The sequence below is a fragment of the Archocentrus centrarchus genome, chromosome 22, assembly GCF_007364275.1.
Source record: "Archocentrus centrarchus isolate MPI-CPG fArcCen1 chromosome 22, fArcCen1, whole genome shotgun sequence".
NCBI classification, from domain to species: Eukaryota; Metazoa; Chordata; class Actinopteri; order Cichliformes; family Cichlidae; genus Archocentrus; species Archocentrus centrarchus.
The window spans coordinates 5,541,858-5,556,567 of NC_044367.1; the positions used below are offsets into that span (position 1 = coordinate 5,541,858).

At 40.6% G+C, this 14,710-nt stretch overlaps 1 protein-coding gene across 1 annotated transcript in view; it reads left to right on the top strand.

The window, feature by feature from the left end:
• npas3 (neuronal PAS domain protein 3) overlaps positions 1 to 14,710 on the top strand; it is a 372,546-nt gene that overhangs the window by 95,975 nt on the left and 261,861 nt on the right. The window contains exon 2 of the mRNA XM_030718927.1: positions 5,899 to 5,997. Within this exon, the coding sequence (XP_030574787.1) occupies positions 5,899 to 5,997 (99 nt within the window). The remainder of the gene's footprint in view (positions 1 to 5,898; positions 5,998 to 14,710) is intronic.

Genomic DNA, 14,710 nt, shown 5'->3' on the forward strand with positions numbered 1-14,710 from the left:
TTATTCATTACCCTTAAACACCACATCTGTTGTGCTTTATAAACACATTGAATCCTCTACATCCTCAAAACATTTGCAAAGCCATTTTTAGAGAAGATTTTAAACGTTTCTCCTTTGAATATATTTGAAAATATCTGGCTAAGACTTTTTTTTACAGCACTGTCAGAGTCCTGATTTGATTGTGATGAGTTCATGTGCTTATAGGAAACATAAACAACTTATTTGGTGGCACCTCTTTTATAGGAAAACCACCAAAAAAAGACCTACAGTACACTACTTGGTGTACTAATTACAGGGAAAAGGTTCATTAATAGTCATTAAATAGGTCCTTGTTAACATATTTCAGAAAAAAAAAAGTCAAAGCTTAAAATAATTCATAAATCGAAGTCGGTGTTTCCTTGAAACTCTGGTAAAAATTCCCAAGTTCGATTTTTTTCTTGACTTTGAAGTATTATATTATACAGCAGATTTCACCCACTCAGCAGTATTATGCACAAATGCATTTCTACCTTATTTCCACTGATTGAACCTGTAAAATAAAGTCAGTGTGGTGAATTTTTTTTTCTTTGAAACACTGTGTGCAGACAACACTGAGTTTTCTTTACAGCCTCCGTGCCTCCACTTGTCACATGGACAGGACCCCCTCAGTATCACATCATAACACAATGTGTACCCATTAGGGCCATTTTCATCATGCATAGTTAATTCTTCCTTTGTCTTCAATTAACAGTCGCACAGTTTCAGGAGGCAGTGGTTGTTAACCTGGGCGCTGACCGGTCTGGTATAGAAATCTCTTTTTATTATGATCGGCATGTTTGATTTGGCAAAAAAATTATGCCTTATTCCCTTCATGATGCAAACCTCCCCATTTATCTGGGCTTGGGACCAGCACCATGAGTATACCCCACCCACCCCCACCTGGCTTGGTTATCATGCATGCATAACTGAAAAGATTTATTTGGACGTAAACATTTCTTTATCACAACCAAGTAGTTTTTCTGCCTAAAACTAACTACAATAGAGTGAAAAGAAAAGAAAAAAAAAGATAATGATGAGACACAAACCGCTCTGATTTATACCTCCAACAACCACCCTTCCTCCGTATCTGGACTTTGTCACTCTTTCAAACATGAAGCAATCCATATGCCACTCCATATGTCATCCAGTGTCTAATGTTGCCACAGCTGGTGTATTGCAGCATTGATGCCAAACAACACTTCGTGTGTGTCTCTGAGATGCCAGCGTCTGGGACAAAATTGCAGCATTTGGACAGCCTTGAAATGTGTATGGCATGGAACAGATTATTAACAAGTTACAAATTTGCTAATACTTGTAAGACGTATATTAAAAAAAGGGGTTCAATTTACTTTTGGTGACTCAAGAAGAAACAAAAGAAAAGCTTAATTTTGGGCACTTATAAATCAATCTGTTGATGATTGGTTACACTCTCTGGATTGTACCAATTCAATTCAATTTTATTTATATAGCGCCAAATCACAACAAACAGTCGCCTTAAGGTGCGTTATATTGTTAGGTAAAGACCCTACAATAATTACAGAGTAAACCCAACAGTCAAAACGACCCCCTATGAGCAGCACTTGGCGACAGTGGGAGGGAAAAACTCTGGTTTTACAGGAAGAAACCTCCAGCAGAACCAGGCTCAGGGAGGGGCAGTTATCTGCCCCTGGGGGGAGAGGCAGGACAAAAGGCAATATATAAATTAGTCATGAAAGCAAATGTAAACCTATCTGACATTCATTTGTAGTTGCAGTACCAGGCTGTGCATGTATAGTTGTGTTATATATTCAGTCTGTAAACAATGCACAACTTTCTGCTCTGCTGTCCGGGTTGAACAGTGTTTTTCATTGAAACAGTGTTTAACAGTAGGCCGACGATGGGTCCAAACCAGCAAGTGCTACAGAAATAACAAAACCACAAAGCGAAGCATACATGTTTTCTAATTTCTATCCATGGAATTAATGAGAAAATTCTTGATAGTTATTAGCTTTGAAAGTCAAATATGCTTCTAGCTGGCTGCTACATTATCACCTTTAAAACGGCCATATAGACGAAAACACGGTCATGGTCATAAAACCTCATGAGTCAAAAGCGTGCAAAAAGATGTTTTGTCTGAAGCAACGTATGCCAATACCATTCATTTAGCTCTGATATGTAAGTACATTTCCTCTTTCTTTCAGTCGTTGGTCTCCATCTGCTCTCGTCTGCAGGTTGGTGCTGAGCACATAATGTGCTGAGCACATTAGAGCTTGTTTGATGAAAACACTGAAAGCAAAAGGAAATGTATTTACCACAAAACCAAAATTAGGAGCTGAAAGATGCTAAAGGGCTCTGCAGAGTTCCATTGTAGTTCAATGCAAGCGTCATTTGTACTGAACTAAACATAATGCATTTACATTATTAAGAAGCATTTGATTCCCTGCTTGTATAAGAATATTGATGAGATCAGAGTCAATGTCCTTGACAAGTGAAAACTCAGAAATTGATGGACTCAGTGTCACCGAGACAAATGTGTACATGTTTTAAAAATATCCATCAAGCAAAGGCAATCACAAGGACAACTGAGTTAAGCAGCTTTTCATTTACCCTAAGACATTTGGAGCAGGCAGATATATTTTATTCCTCTTCTTTTTAATATATAACGTGAGTCATGACATAACACATTGCTCAAAACTCTTGTAATCTACTTGTGCCTGTTACATGGACTGGAAGTTCACGTAGTAGTTTCTGCATTGAGTCAGACTCTGTGTCTCTTGAATCCTGGTTCAAGCTTGCCGTATAATCAGCAAAGTACACCGACCTCAGTGAGAGAACAAACCTGCTTTTCTTCTCGCAGATGACAGCGCTCTTCTTATCTTTTATTGTTTTTTTTTTCCCCCTCCCTTCCTCCACAACAGCAGCGATCTGTTTCCCAGTCATGCATCAAGAGATCAAATCTAAAAGTAATACAATCTCTGGACTTACATCGCAGTCGTTTAATTTGAAAACCAACTCTCGCTGCCTTCTCCGGTAGCTTTAAACTGAAATAAGTTATGCCGGTGGTGCCCTCGCTTCACCCTCTGACAAGAACAATAGCAGCCGGCTCGCCTCAGAAAACTGTGTTTTACAATAATACTTGTCCACAAAGCAAGACCGACAATGTCAATGGTTTTATGGTGCGCTACACAGTGCAGCTAATGTTCTCCTGCAAGCCAGCATCGCTTCACTGCCTCTCACTCTCTCCTCCTCCTTCCTGTGTCTCCCAACGTCTCTCTCCCTCTTTCCGCCTCCTATTTTTTTTCCCTTCGCTCTTTTATTCTCCTTGGCTCTCCCTCGCTCCCTTTCTCAGTATGAAAAATCCATTCCGGCATGGGTTTTGACAGCCTGTCTTTGGTGGGTGTGTAAAATTCAAATAATTCACTGTTCATAGACAGTCACTTTGGGGCTGCTTTGTATTTTGTATTTGACTCCGTGTCACTTTGCCTGCCTGTCGAGTCCCAATTGGCAGCGTTTAGCTTTTCAAAAAGAAAAAAAAAAAAAACTCTCTCCAAACCGCAGGTTTATTTATTTTTGTGAATATTTCAAAGGATGGGAGATGTTTTAGTTGACCGGCCATGGTGGCAGGTACATCTTGAAATCCTCCAGACACAAGAGATTATATTTTAAGCAAATAGAAGGCTTTTAACCACAGATAAGGATTAAATACATCCCGTTGTCTTGTCCATGTCCCAATAGCCAGCCTCGATAGCCAGGGATTGGTCCACCAGGGCCTCTGCCCTTGGCCACCACCTGACAAACATTGCACTCGACCCCTAGGATGCCTCCTGTGGGTGGTGGGCCTGTAGCCTCTTGGGTGAGGTGTTCTGGACATGTCCTACTGGGAGAAGGTCCTGGGGTAGACCCAGGACACGCTGGAGAGATGATATCTCTTGGCTGGCCTGGGAATGCCTCTGTGTTCCCCCAGATAAGCTGGAGGACGTGGCTGAGGAAAGAGAAGTCTGGGCTTCTCTGCTTGGGCTGCTGCCCCTGTGACCCAGCCCCAGATAAGCCGAAGAAAATGGATGGAATCTTTTTGTTGTAGTGACTCTTTGAATATAAGTTCTTAAACTTGAGTGTGAACTAAAAAGTCTTCTTTAAATTTAAATATGTGGCGAGCATCATACATTTTAAACCTTTATCATCCACTTTTGTAATATAGTTTCCCCTTAATTAGAGGACAGCCCGTTGGAGCCATTTAATGAAGCTTCTTGCTGAAGGTACACAATGTTAACACTGGAAAAAGATTAGAAGTAGTTTGTAGGTTACCAACTAAACCACCAAATTTTCCGTGTGACAGATTTTGCTATATTGGTCTGTGAAGAAAGAGAGATGAGCATAACAGGTCGATCTACGTCCTTACCCTCACCTATGATCATGTGCTCTGGGTAGTGGCCAAAGGAACGGGACTGCAGATACAGATCAGGAACAAACTTGTAAAAACACCTCTAAGTCAAGGCAAAGGATAAAGTAGTGCAGTTTCATTGTGGAGCTAGCTAAGCTCAAATTCTTGAAAAGTAGATGAGCATAAAGAGCAGGTAAAAAACAAATAATTAAACAGTTCATCTCCAGAGGTTCACTCAACAAAGTAAAAACAGCCTGACTGCATCTGTGTGAGTGACTCACTCTAAACTGCAGCGTACTGGTCCTGCATAGTTTACCATGTCTTATTTGCATAGCTTGTTTAAATTTAAGTAAACACTGGTAAATCGTGACTGCCACGTTTTCAGTGACTGCAAATTTTTATCACATTGAAAATTTTTACCAAAATTTATGTTACACACATTTTCCCAAAATTCAGTCTAATATGTTGCACAGGTCCCTTTTTTTTGTTTTTTAAATTGTTTTAAATACTTTGCTGAGTTTTGAAAAATGATTTTCTGAACAACATGAGTTTGCCATGAGTGATTTAATTGTTGGTCACTTGCAGACTGCAACAGACTGCGCTGCTATTGTTTGTGTACTTTGCCTGAGCTGAGCTCGTCCCTTTGCCGTCACATTGCCGTTAGATAACAGAGTAGATGTCATCATCCTAATGAGTTTTTCCTTGTAGGTGTGCTAATGTCTTTACCATTAATGCAGCAGTGTTAATGCTCACAACTTATCATTAACATTTGTTGTGAAAGTGTGTTTTTCCTGTGAGCCAGTACCTCATCGCAGTATAGCTGTGTAGCCTCCATTTTATGAATTTTGAGATGATTATTCTTTCATAGACAAATATTGTGCTTTTATTAAGGTATTAAGCTTATTTTTTAGAACAAATATCGTATAAGTTAACATAACCGATTCATTTTTTTTACAGCATACCTCATTTATAGTTATCTTTTCCATATGGGTGCTGATACAGTTAGTGGTGCTGAGGATGCTAGATTGCTACCTCCAACTCACATATTTGCTATATTACATCACTCTCACAGCTCCCCCTATGCTAAACATGTTCCCGGCAATAGCAGTTGCCTGTTTGTGAGTTATTAAATCAGATTCCTGTTTGATCAAACTGTGACCTTTTTTTTTTTTTTTTTTTTTTTTTAATTTTAAGCTCCGAGCGTCCACGTTTTTCCCACTGAGCTAGAAATGCCCAATCTTTCATTATATTTACACATGAACTGCCAAATTATGATTTACCTACAGCTGGTCTACAGATGCTTTTCCATGACATTTGCACTGTGCCTTGTATGATTATTTTGGTTTCTATGCTCTGTTCCTACTTTCTTGTCTTAGTTCAGTTTATTTCTTTGTTATCTCCCTCTTCTTTATCATTTATATCTTATTTTTTATCCCTGCTTCTTCTTCTTCTTCTCCTGCTCCTTTTTTCGTGTGGCTGTCGTTAAAGAACCTCTTCACGTTTTTTTGTGTGTTTCACAGTGACCCCTACTGGGAGCGGCCGGCTAATGCAGGCAGCTGCTCCGCCGCCCGGCCCAAGACCCTTCACCTGGCCGGCCAGCAGCATACCTCCTCACCATGGTAACGTTTGTGTGTGCTCCTTGTAGCAGTAGCAGTAGTAAAACCAGTAGTATAATTTGTGTGTATGTGTCATCGACGATGAGCAGTATGAATGGATTGCCAAACCAATTTTATTGCTGTTTTATTGTTGTTGGTTGTTTGTAAGATTTGTCTCACTTACATGAAATCAAATGGATGTAGGTTAGTTAGTTCTTCTGCTTTGCCATTTAGTTTCCAGCTGACCTATGGATCACCAATCCAACGTGCTTGAATCAATTTCGTCCCAGTGTAAGTCTTAAAATGGGGTGACTTCCAGCCCTGATGTAACTGGTTTCTTTGGAGGACATTTTTTGCTTTGATTCACTTATGCTGGCACCCATCTCAATTTCTGGCATCAGGGATCCTCTGGCCTCATTTTGCCTGATGTATTATGTTGCATAAGAATAACCCTGATGAATTCCATGCAGGGAGTTATACACATTGTCATTTTTGGAAAAACTGAGCACTGGCATCTGGTTGGGCACTGGTTGCATCACTGTTGTAAAGAATTGCTACCACTAGAGAAAAGTTGGACTGGTGCCCCAAAAATATTTTTTTGCAGAACCTAAGTAATTAATGCAAAGCAGTTTATACCCAGGATTAAAGATCTGCATCCAAAAAAATGTAGTTATTTTCTGGGAATTGCAAAGCTATTTTCCAAGGGTCAACAGCAATTCAGCATGCCATCAAAAATTCTTTTGAATGGAGACTTAAAGAAAGTGAAAAAATGAACAAAGGGTCATTCCAACTCAAATCAATGTGGATTCTTCTCAACCATCTCCAATTTACCTAAAGATTTTATGGTTTCAAATTTGAACATATATAGCTTCATATGTAAAATACTTTCCAAGATACAGTACCAGTCAAACACTTGGACAAGCGTGTCCAAACTATTTATATACAATAAAGAAAATAAATATTTGCTTCACTGCAAATTTTGCAAGTTTTCCCACCTACAAAGAATGGAGAGGTCTGTAATTTTTATTGTAGGTACACTTCAACTGTGAGAGACGGAATCAAAAAAAAAAAAATCCAGAAAATCACATTGTATGATTTTTAAATAATCCATTTTATTGCATGAAATAAGTATTTGATCACCTACCAACCAGCAAGAATTCTGGCTCTCACAGACCTGTTAGTTTTTCTTTAAGAAGCCCTCCTGTTCTGCACTAATTACCTGTATTAACTGCACCTGTTTGAACTACACCTCTCCACATACTCAATCACACTCCAACCTCCTCACCATGCCCAAGACCAAAGAGCTGTCCAAGGACACGAGGGACAAAATTGTAGACCTGCAAAAAGCTGGGATGGGCTACAGGACAGCAGGCAAGCAGCTTGGTGAGAAGGCAACAACTGTTGGTGCAATTATTAGAAAATGGAAGAAACACAAGATAACAGTCAATCTTCCTCGGTCTGGGGCTCACCTATAGTCTCACCTAATGGGGTAAGGATGATTCTGAGAAAGGTCAGGAATCAGTCCAGAACTACATGGATGGACCTGGTCAATGACCTGCAGAGAGCTGGGACCACAGTCTCAAAGATGACAATTAGTAACACACACTACTGTCATGTATTAAGGCTCGGGTCTACCACACCAGGCAAGATCTCAGGTGCAGAGAGGCCCCTGAGACAATCCAGCACATAACAGCAGGGTACAAGATGCTAGCAGGCAGGGCATACATGGAACGCTATAACCAAGTGGCCAGCATAGTATACAGGGACATGTGTGCCAAGCATGACCTGGAACTCCCAAAATCAAAATGGGATATGCCCCCAAAGGTGGCTGAGCCCAACAGAGCTAAGATCCTGTGGGGCTTCCAGATACAGACAGACAAACTTGTGATGGCTAATCAACCGGACATCGTAGTGGTGGACAAACAAAGGAAGAAGGTCGTAGCGATAGATGTTGCAATACCAAGTGACGGCAACATAAAGAAGAAGGAACATGAGAAGCTCGATAAATACCAAGATCTCAGAGAGGAGCTGGAAAGGATGTGGAAGATGAAAGTAACAGTGGGCCCCATGGTAACTGGAACACTCAGGGCAGTGATCCTCAAACTGGGGGAGTGGCTCCAGCAGATTCCTGGAACGACATCCGAGATCTCTACCCAGAAGAGCGCAATACTGGGAACAGCTAAGATACTGCGCAGGACCTTCAAGCTCCCAGAAGACCTGAGCTTGGAGGGCAAAAAAGAGCTGGTTTTTTATATATATATATATATTAGGGGTGGGACTCGATTAAAAAAATTAATCGAATTAATTACAAGCTTTGTAATTAATTAATCAAAATTAATCGCATTTTAATCGCATTTCAATATTTGACATGATAAATATTAATTTAAGTTTGGTTGATGAATAAATCAATATACATAAGCTTAAACTTCAAAATTTTGTTTATTTTCCCACCAGTCTACTACACAGACCAACGAAGGGTGGAAGTGCTCCTGAGATAAGCAAACTCCTGAAATTAAAGTTAAGCATCATAACTGGATAGTTTTATTCAACATTAATGTCTCACTTAATATAGTTGGAAATTAATCATTCGCTCAGCTGTATTCCTTGATGTTGAAATGTGTTATGCTTGTTTTAACACTTATTTTGAATTAAAGACTTAAAATTAAACCACAAAAAGGAGAAAAAGTTCGTTCTCCGTTTAACAGCTGCTTTTACACAGCTGTGCTTCGCACTCATGGTTGCTAGGCGACATGAGCTACGCAGAGGTGAGGGCAGCTGATATGAAGGCTAGCCGCTCACTTCCGGCCTTTGTGGGCTGCGAAAGACGTGGGCCAGGTCCTTCGCAGGATGCAGCCCCTAATTTGGACATTGTGCGTCGATATAATCTGTATGCCGGGAACTCGTGCACTGAGAAACGTTCCACGGTGCAAAGTGCGATTAAAATGCGTTAAAATTTTTAACGCGTTAATTTCCCCGTAATTAATTAATCGAAATTAATGCGTTAAAGTCCCACCCCTAATATATATATATATATATATATACATATATATATATATATATATATATATATATATATATATATATATATATATAGACGGTATTAGTGGATGTGTCCTTAAGACCTGCGCTGACCAGCTGGCACCTGTGTTTACAGTGATATTCAACCTCTCACTGAAACTGTGTGTGATTCCCACCTGCTTTAAAAAGTCCATCATAGTCCCTGTCCCAAAGAAACCACACCCCAGCAGCCCCAATGACTTCAGGCCCATAGCACTCACCTCAGTGGTGATGAAGTGTTTTGAGAGACTCATCAAGACATTCATCACCTCCTCACTGCCCACCACCCTCGACCCACTACAGTTTGCATACGGGCCAGACAGATCCACAGATGACGCCATATCCTTCCTCCTCCACAAGACCCTTTCACACATAGACACTGGTAAGGGGAACTATGTGAGAGTGCTGTTTGTAGATTACAGCTCAGCATTCAACACCATAGTTCCCTCCAGGCTGGTCTCTAAGCTGCTGGACCTGGGCCTGGGCCCATCCCTGTGCAGGTGGGTTCACAGCTTCCTGACCAGCAGACCACAGGTGGTACGAGTGGGTCACCTCACCTCATCCTCCCTCACCCTCAACACTGGATCCCCCCACGGCTGTGTGCTCAGCCCTCTGCTGTACTCACTGTACACCCATGACTGCGAGGCCACGTCAGAGTCCAACGTCATCATCAAGTTTGCTGACGACACTGCTGTTGTGGGACTAATCTCTCACAATGAGGAGACAGCCTACAGGAGAGAGGTCTCCCGCCTGGAGAACTGGTGCCAGGAAAACCACCTCCTGCTCAACGTCAGCAAAACGAAGGAACTGATTGTGGACTTCAGCAGGAAGCAGCAGAGGGACTACCATCCACTTGTCATCAGTGGTGCTGAGGTGGAAAGAGTGGACACTTTCAAATACCTGGGAGTGACCATCTCACAGGACCTGTCCTGGACTCATCACATTAACATCACTGTGAAGAAGGCCAGACAGCGTCTCTACCTCCTCAGGCGGCTGAGAGACTTCAAGCTCCCACTCAAGGTGCTCAGGAACTTTTACACCTGCACCATCGAGAGCATCGTGCGTGGGAGCATCACCACCTGGATGGGAAACTACACTAAGCAGGACTTCATGGCCCTAAAAAGGGTGGTTTGTTCAGCTGAACGGACCATCAGAACCACCCTCCCCAACCTGCAGGACATTTACACCAAGCAGTGCAGGCTGAGGGCCATGAAGATCCTAAAACAGCCCAGCCACCCCGGACACTCTCTCTTCTCCCTGCTCCCATCAGGCCGGCGTTACCGCTGCCTGAGGGCTAAGACTGAATGGTTGAAGAAGAGATTTTACCCACAAGCCATCCGTCTGCTCAACTCTGAGCCCTAACTGGACCATTATTGCACAATGTAAATATTATAATTTATAATCTATAATTCCACGTAAAAGTTTGTATAGTGTATAGTATATAGAGTATAGTGTATAGTGTGAATTACTTTTTTATTTTTATTCTTCTTATTTATATGTGTGTGTATATATGGTTGCAGGTACAAAATACATTTCACTGTGCATTGTACTGTGTATAACTGTGCATGTGACGAATAAACACTATCTTATCTTATCTTATCTTATCTTATATATATATATATATATATATATATATATATATATATATATATATAAAACCAAACAATTCAAGCAGTCCTACAAGGTCACTTATTTGAGCACACACTGATAAAAAAAAATCTCACATTGCAAAAGACAATTAGTGACAATTTCGTGATGGTATACAGTTGAATTTCACAATAATGCAAAATAAAGCATGTAAAATATTTAACATGTAATTCTTAGGCCAAAAAGTTTTAAAAATAAAAGCAATTTTCTTTCAGCTTTCATGCTGGATTGAGCAAATATGACAAGCTCAAAATCCCTGTTGAAAAGAACATCATTCTGGAGTTTCCAGATGTTACTCTAATTATAACTGAGAAAATCATTTTGCAAAATACATGAATATTTATTTTTGAGGCATACTGCTCTGGAGGAGTCTTTTAATTCAGGCTAAGTTTAAAATATATTAAGAATTATTAAAAACTCAACAAATACCAATGTAAAAATGTTTGTACATAAAAATAAATACAGCAAAACGAGCATAAGACCCTAACTCAAGCTCCCATAACACCCCCTAACCCAACCCTAACCCTAATGTCACAACAGTTACAGTCAAGCAGGGATCAGGCAATCGGCATGCTGGCTGCCAAAATGAATGCATGAATTGCAATACATATATGAAAATGATAATTGTGTTTTTAATGACTCTTAGTATATTTTAAATCTGAATGAACAGACTCCAGAGCAGTAGGTCTCAAAATGGTAGGTAGAGCATACAGACTGGCCCCCAGATTTGGGGGGATGTGTGCCACATAAGCCACAGTGGGTAGGACCATTTTGCTTGCTGTGCTGCACGGTGACATCCCCCCTTTTTAATTATCCTATAGTCATCACAGCTCATGAAACATAACTATAGGACCTTGGGGGGCAGGTGTGTCAGACCAGAGGTTGGTGGGCGGGGCTGTGGAGATTTTGAGGGGTGGTGTGAATGGGCACTGTTGACCAGCAGTGGGGTGCTCATGTCACATCAGTCCCCTCAATTTTAATAGCACTCCAGCTTTCACAGAGTCATACACAGCCGTTTTGCACCATACACTCCCATATACCCAACATTTCATGCTCAACACTGACTTGTTGAGTGGGCGGGGTGGGGTGGGGGTCTTCCTGTACCTTGGCTGGAGTGGGGGTTGGCAAGCTATATCCCGGAGTTGCTGCCCGTTTGCCCGCACTTTGAAGGAGAAGTTGATGTGGATGGGTGTGTGTCTTTGTGTGTCCTTGTGTGTTTGGTGTGTATGAGTAAGTGAGTGGCGTATGTGTATGTTTGTGTGTATGTATGCAGTCTATGTGTGTTGATCTGTGTAGCTGCTCTGCATTGGTTCAGGTAATGAAGCTCCTTCTCTGTGTGTGTGTGTGTGTGTGTGTGTGTGTGTGTGTGTGTGTGTGTGTGGGAGTGTGTGTGTGTGTGTGTGTGTGTGCACGGCTGGGCCTGGGTCTTGGGCTTGTGGTGCCTTGGCACCTATGGGACATGGTCATGGAGCGTGGGAGTTGCCCCACCACACTGCTCCCCACTGGTCTTTTCTGCCCAGAAGTACCCAGGAGGTGATTTTCTGGCTCTCTGGGGTTCTTGCTCTATGGCCGTGAGGGCTCCATTCACGGCCCCCCTCCTTCCTCTTCTGTGACGTTCACATGGTTGTCATTGAGATGTATGGCCTCAGGGCTTCAGTGCTCCTGGGGGGCTGTGGACAACCTGGGTCTCCTGGGTCTCTATCTGTCTGCCTCTGACTCCTAGGGGGCATTGTTGCGGCTTCTCACCTTTATTATCAAGTATGTTTCGTGACAAAGACACATACATTCACATTGTGTCTTACACACACACACAACACAAGATAGTTGGTGTGTGTATCCGTTTTGCTTCTTGTTTTTGTGTTTTCTTGCAGGTGCAGCAGTTGATGACCCAGTATATTTTTCTGGTTGCACTCTGTTCTTTTATTCTTGGTATTGCTGTATTGCACATGTGCTCATGATAATAATAATAAAAAGAAAGAAAGAAAAGACAAATACTAACAAGAGGAGTCTATAGAGAGCTTATAGAGCCTGTCTTGGAAAAGCAAATGTGTTTGGCACAGCAGTGCATTCAGATCATGATCCTGAGTGCAAAGTTGCCAGACAGAATATGTTATTAAGGAAAGAAAAAAAAGGTAAGTAGAGTAGGTCTCAAAAATGAAAAATATTCATACATTTTCTCAGTTATTTTCTCAGTTATAATCAGAGCGCCATCTGGAAACCCCAGATTTTTGTTCTATTCAGATTAAATGATCTACTGAGATTTTTGTTTTTGTGGTACAGCTTGTCACATTTGCTCAACCCAGCATGAAAGTTGGATGAAAACAGCGTTTTCTTCATTTTTGTGACTTAGAATATCATGTGAAAAAGTGTTCCACATTCTTTATTTTGCATTATTGTGAAATTCAACTACATAATATTCAAAAATTGTCACTCGTCTTTTTTAATGTGAGGTTTTTATTAGTGTGCTCAAATATATGACTTTGCAGGGCAGCTTGAATGTTTTTTTCCGTAATTTAACTAGGCCATACGGAGACATTTTTTGATGTATCTGTCCCAAATTACAGAGGCTGATTCATTTTGATGGTAATAAAGGCCAGTGAAAATTTGAGCCTTTTATCTTTAATAGTTTTTGAGATATTTATGTTCAAGCATTCCCTGATGTTTTAAAGTGTGAAAAAAAACCAACATGCTGGAAGTGGGTAGATGGACAAATTTTCAAAAAAATATATCTTGTATCAAGTATTTGTATATATATATATATGGAGCTAAAAATTTCACAGCAATTATATATGTCCAAAGATAGAACCATAAAATTTTTAGGCAAATTGGAGATGATCGAACAAAAAATGTTCAAAAAATTTGATGATTTGAGATGGAACCAAAAGTCAACACAGAAGAGTGATTGTTACTGTTTCATTAATGTCATTCCTCCTGTAGTGTTGGCATTATGTTGGTATCATACCTTCATAGTCAGTTGTTTATTATAGAAACAAATTGCAATGGTCTTTCAGCTGTGTCAAATGTTATTGGCACATTAAATGGTCATTATCAGTTGTTTTTACTTTGATGGATATATTAGGGTCTTTCTTCTTCTCCCAAGTTGGCTCAGGAGGCTGTTATCCCTTGACTGAATGTTCAAGGCAGAGATCAGTTGTATGAATGTTTGATGAGGTCATGACAAAGCCAGCATTTGGTGGGATTTGTAGATGCGTAAGTAATTTGGCTGGACTTTCACTCAGGAGGGTTTGTGTTCTGTGTGGGTCCACTGCTTTTGAACTGTGCCATTGACACGGTATCCTATAGTGCACTGGTCTGTTATATTTTTTACAGGGCTGTACATCATCAGACATGATCTAACATTCACTTCTTCACATGATAGCAATGCCTGCGTAATGTGTGGTTTACTTCTCGTTCATCACTTATCAGTTTTTTTACAGCAATATTCAGACCTGAGACTCTGCAGTAGCCAGCCTCTGTATTCATGTTCTTTTTTAACCAGAGAATGTTAATAAAAGAAGAACACAGCTTATGTGTCTTGAACCCACACTCTCTCTAATAACTGACTCCTCTCATGGCTAAAATAAGTCTGATTGTCAACGAGGAAACAACCCTTACAGGCCTCACTTCTGTGTGATCTAGCAAACACTTTCCTGATGTGTTTATGGTCTCAATCACTACTTTCAAGTCTGATTGAATACATCATGACATTGATTTTTTTTTTTTTTTTAAAGTTACAAGCCTGTTAGAGTTAAAAAGGAGGACAAAGCGGGCTGTGCTTTAGGTTAGACTGGCAAGGATTGAGAAGTCACTGCCATATGAGCATGCAGTGTTTCTCAGTGTTTACTTGTTACACAAAGAGATGTTGATGGTCAAGGTGGTCGACTCAAAGCTTCAAAACAGGACTTTATTAACTGGTGGTTCCCAAATGGCTGCTTTTATATAAAGTGCTTTAACAAGCTCTAACAGCAAAGTCAAAAATACTGTCTATCTGTGTGAGTATGAATGTCTATAATTGTGCATAAATCTTAAGGCG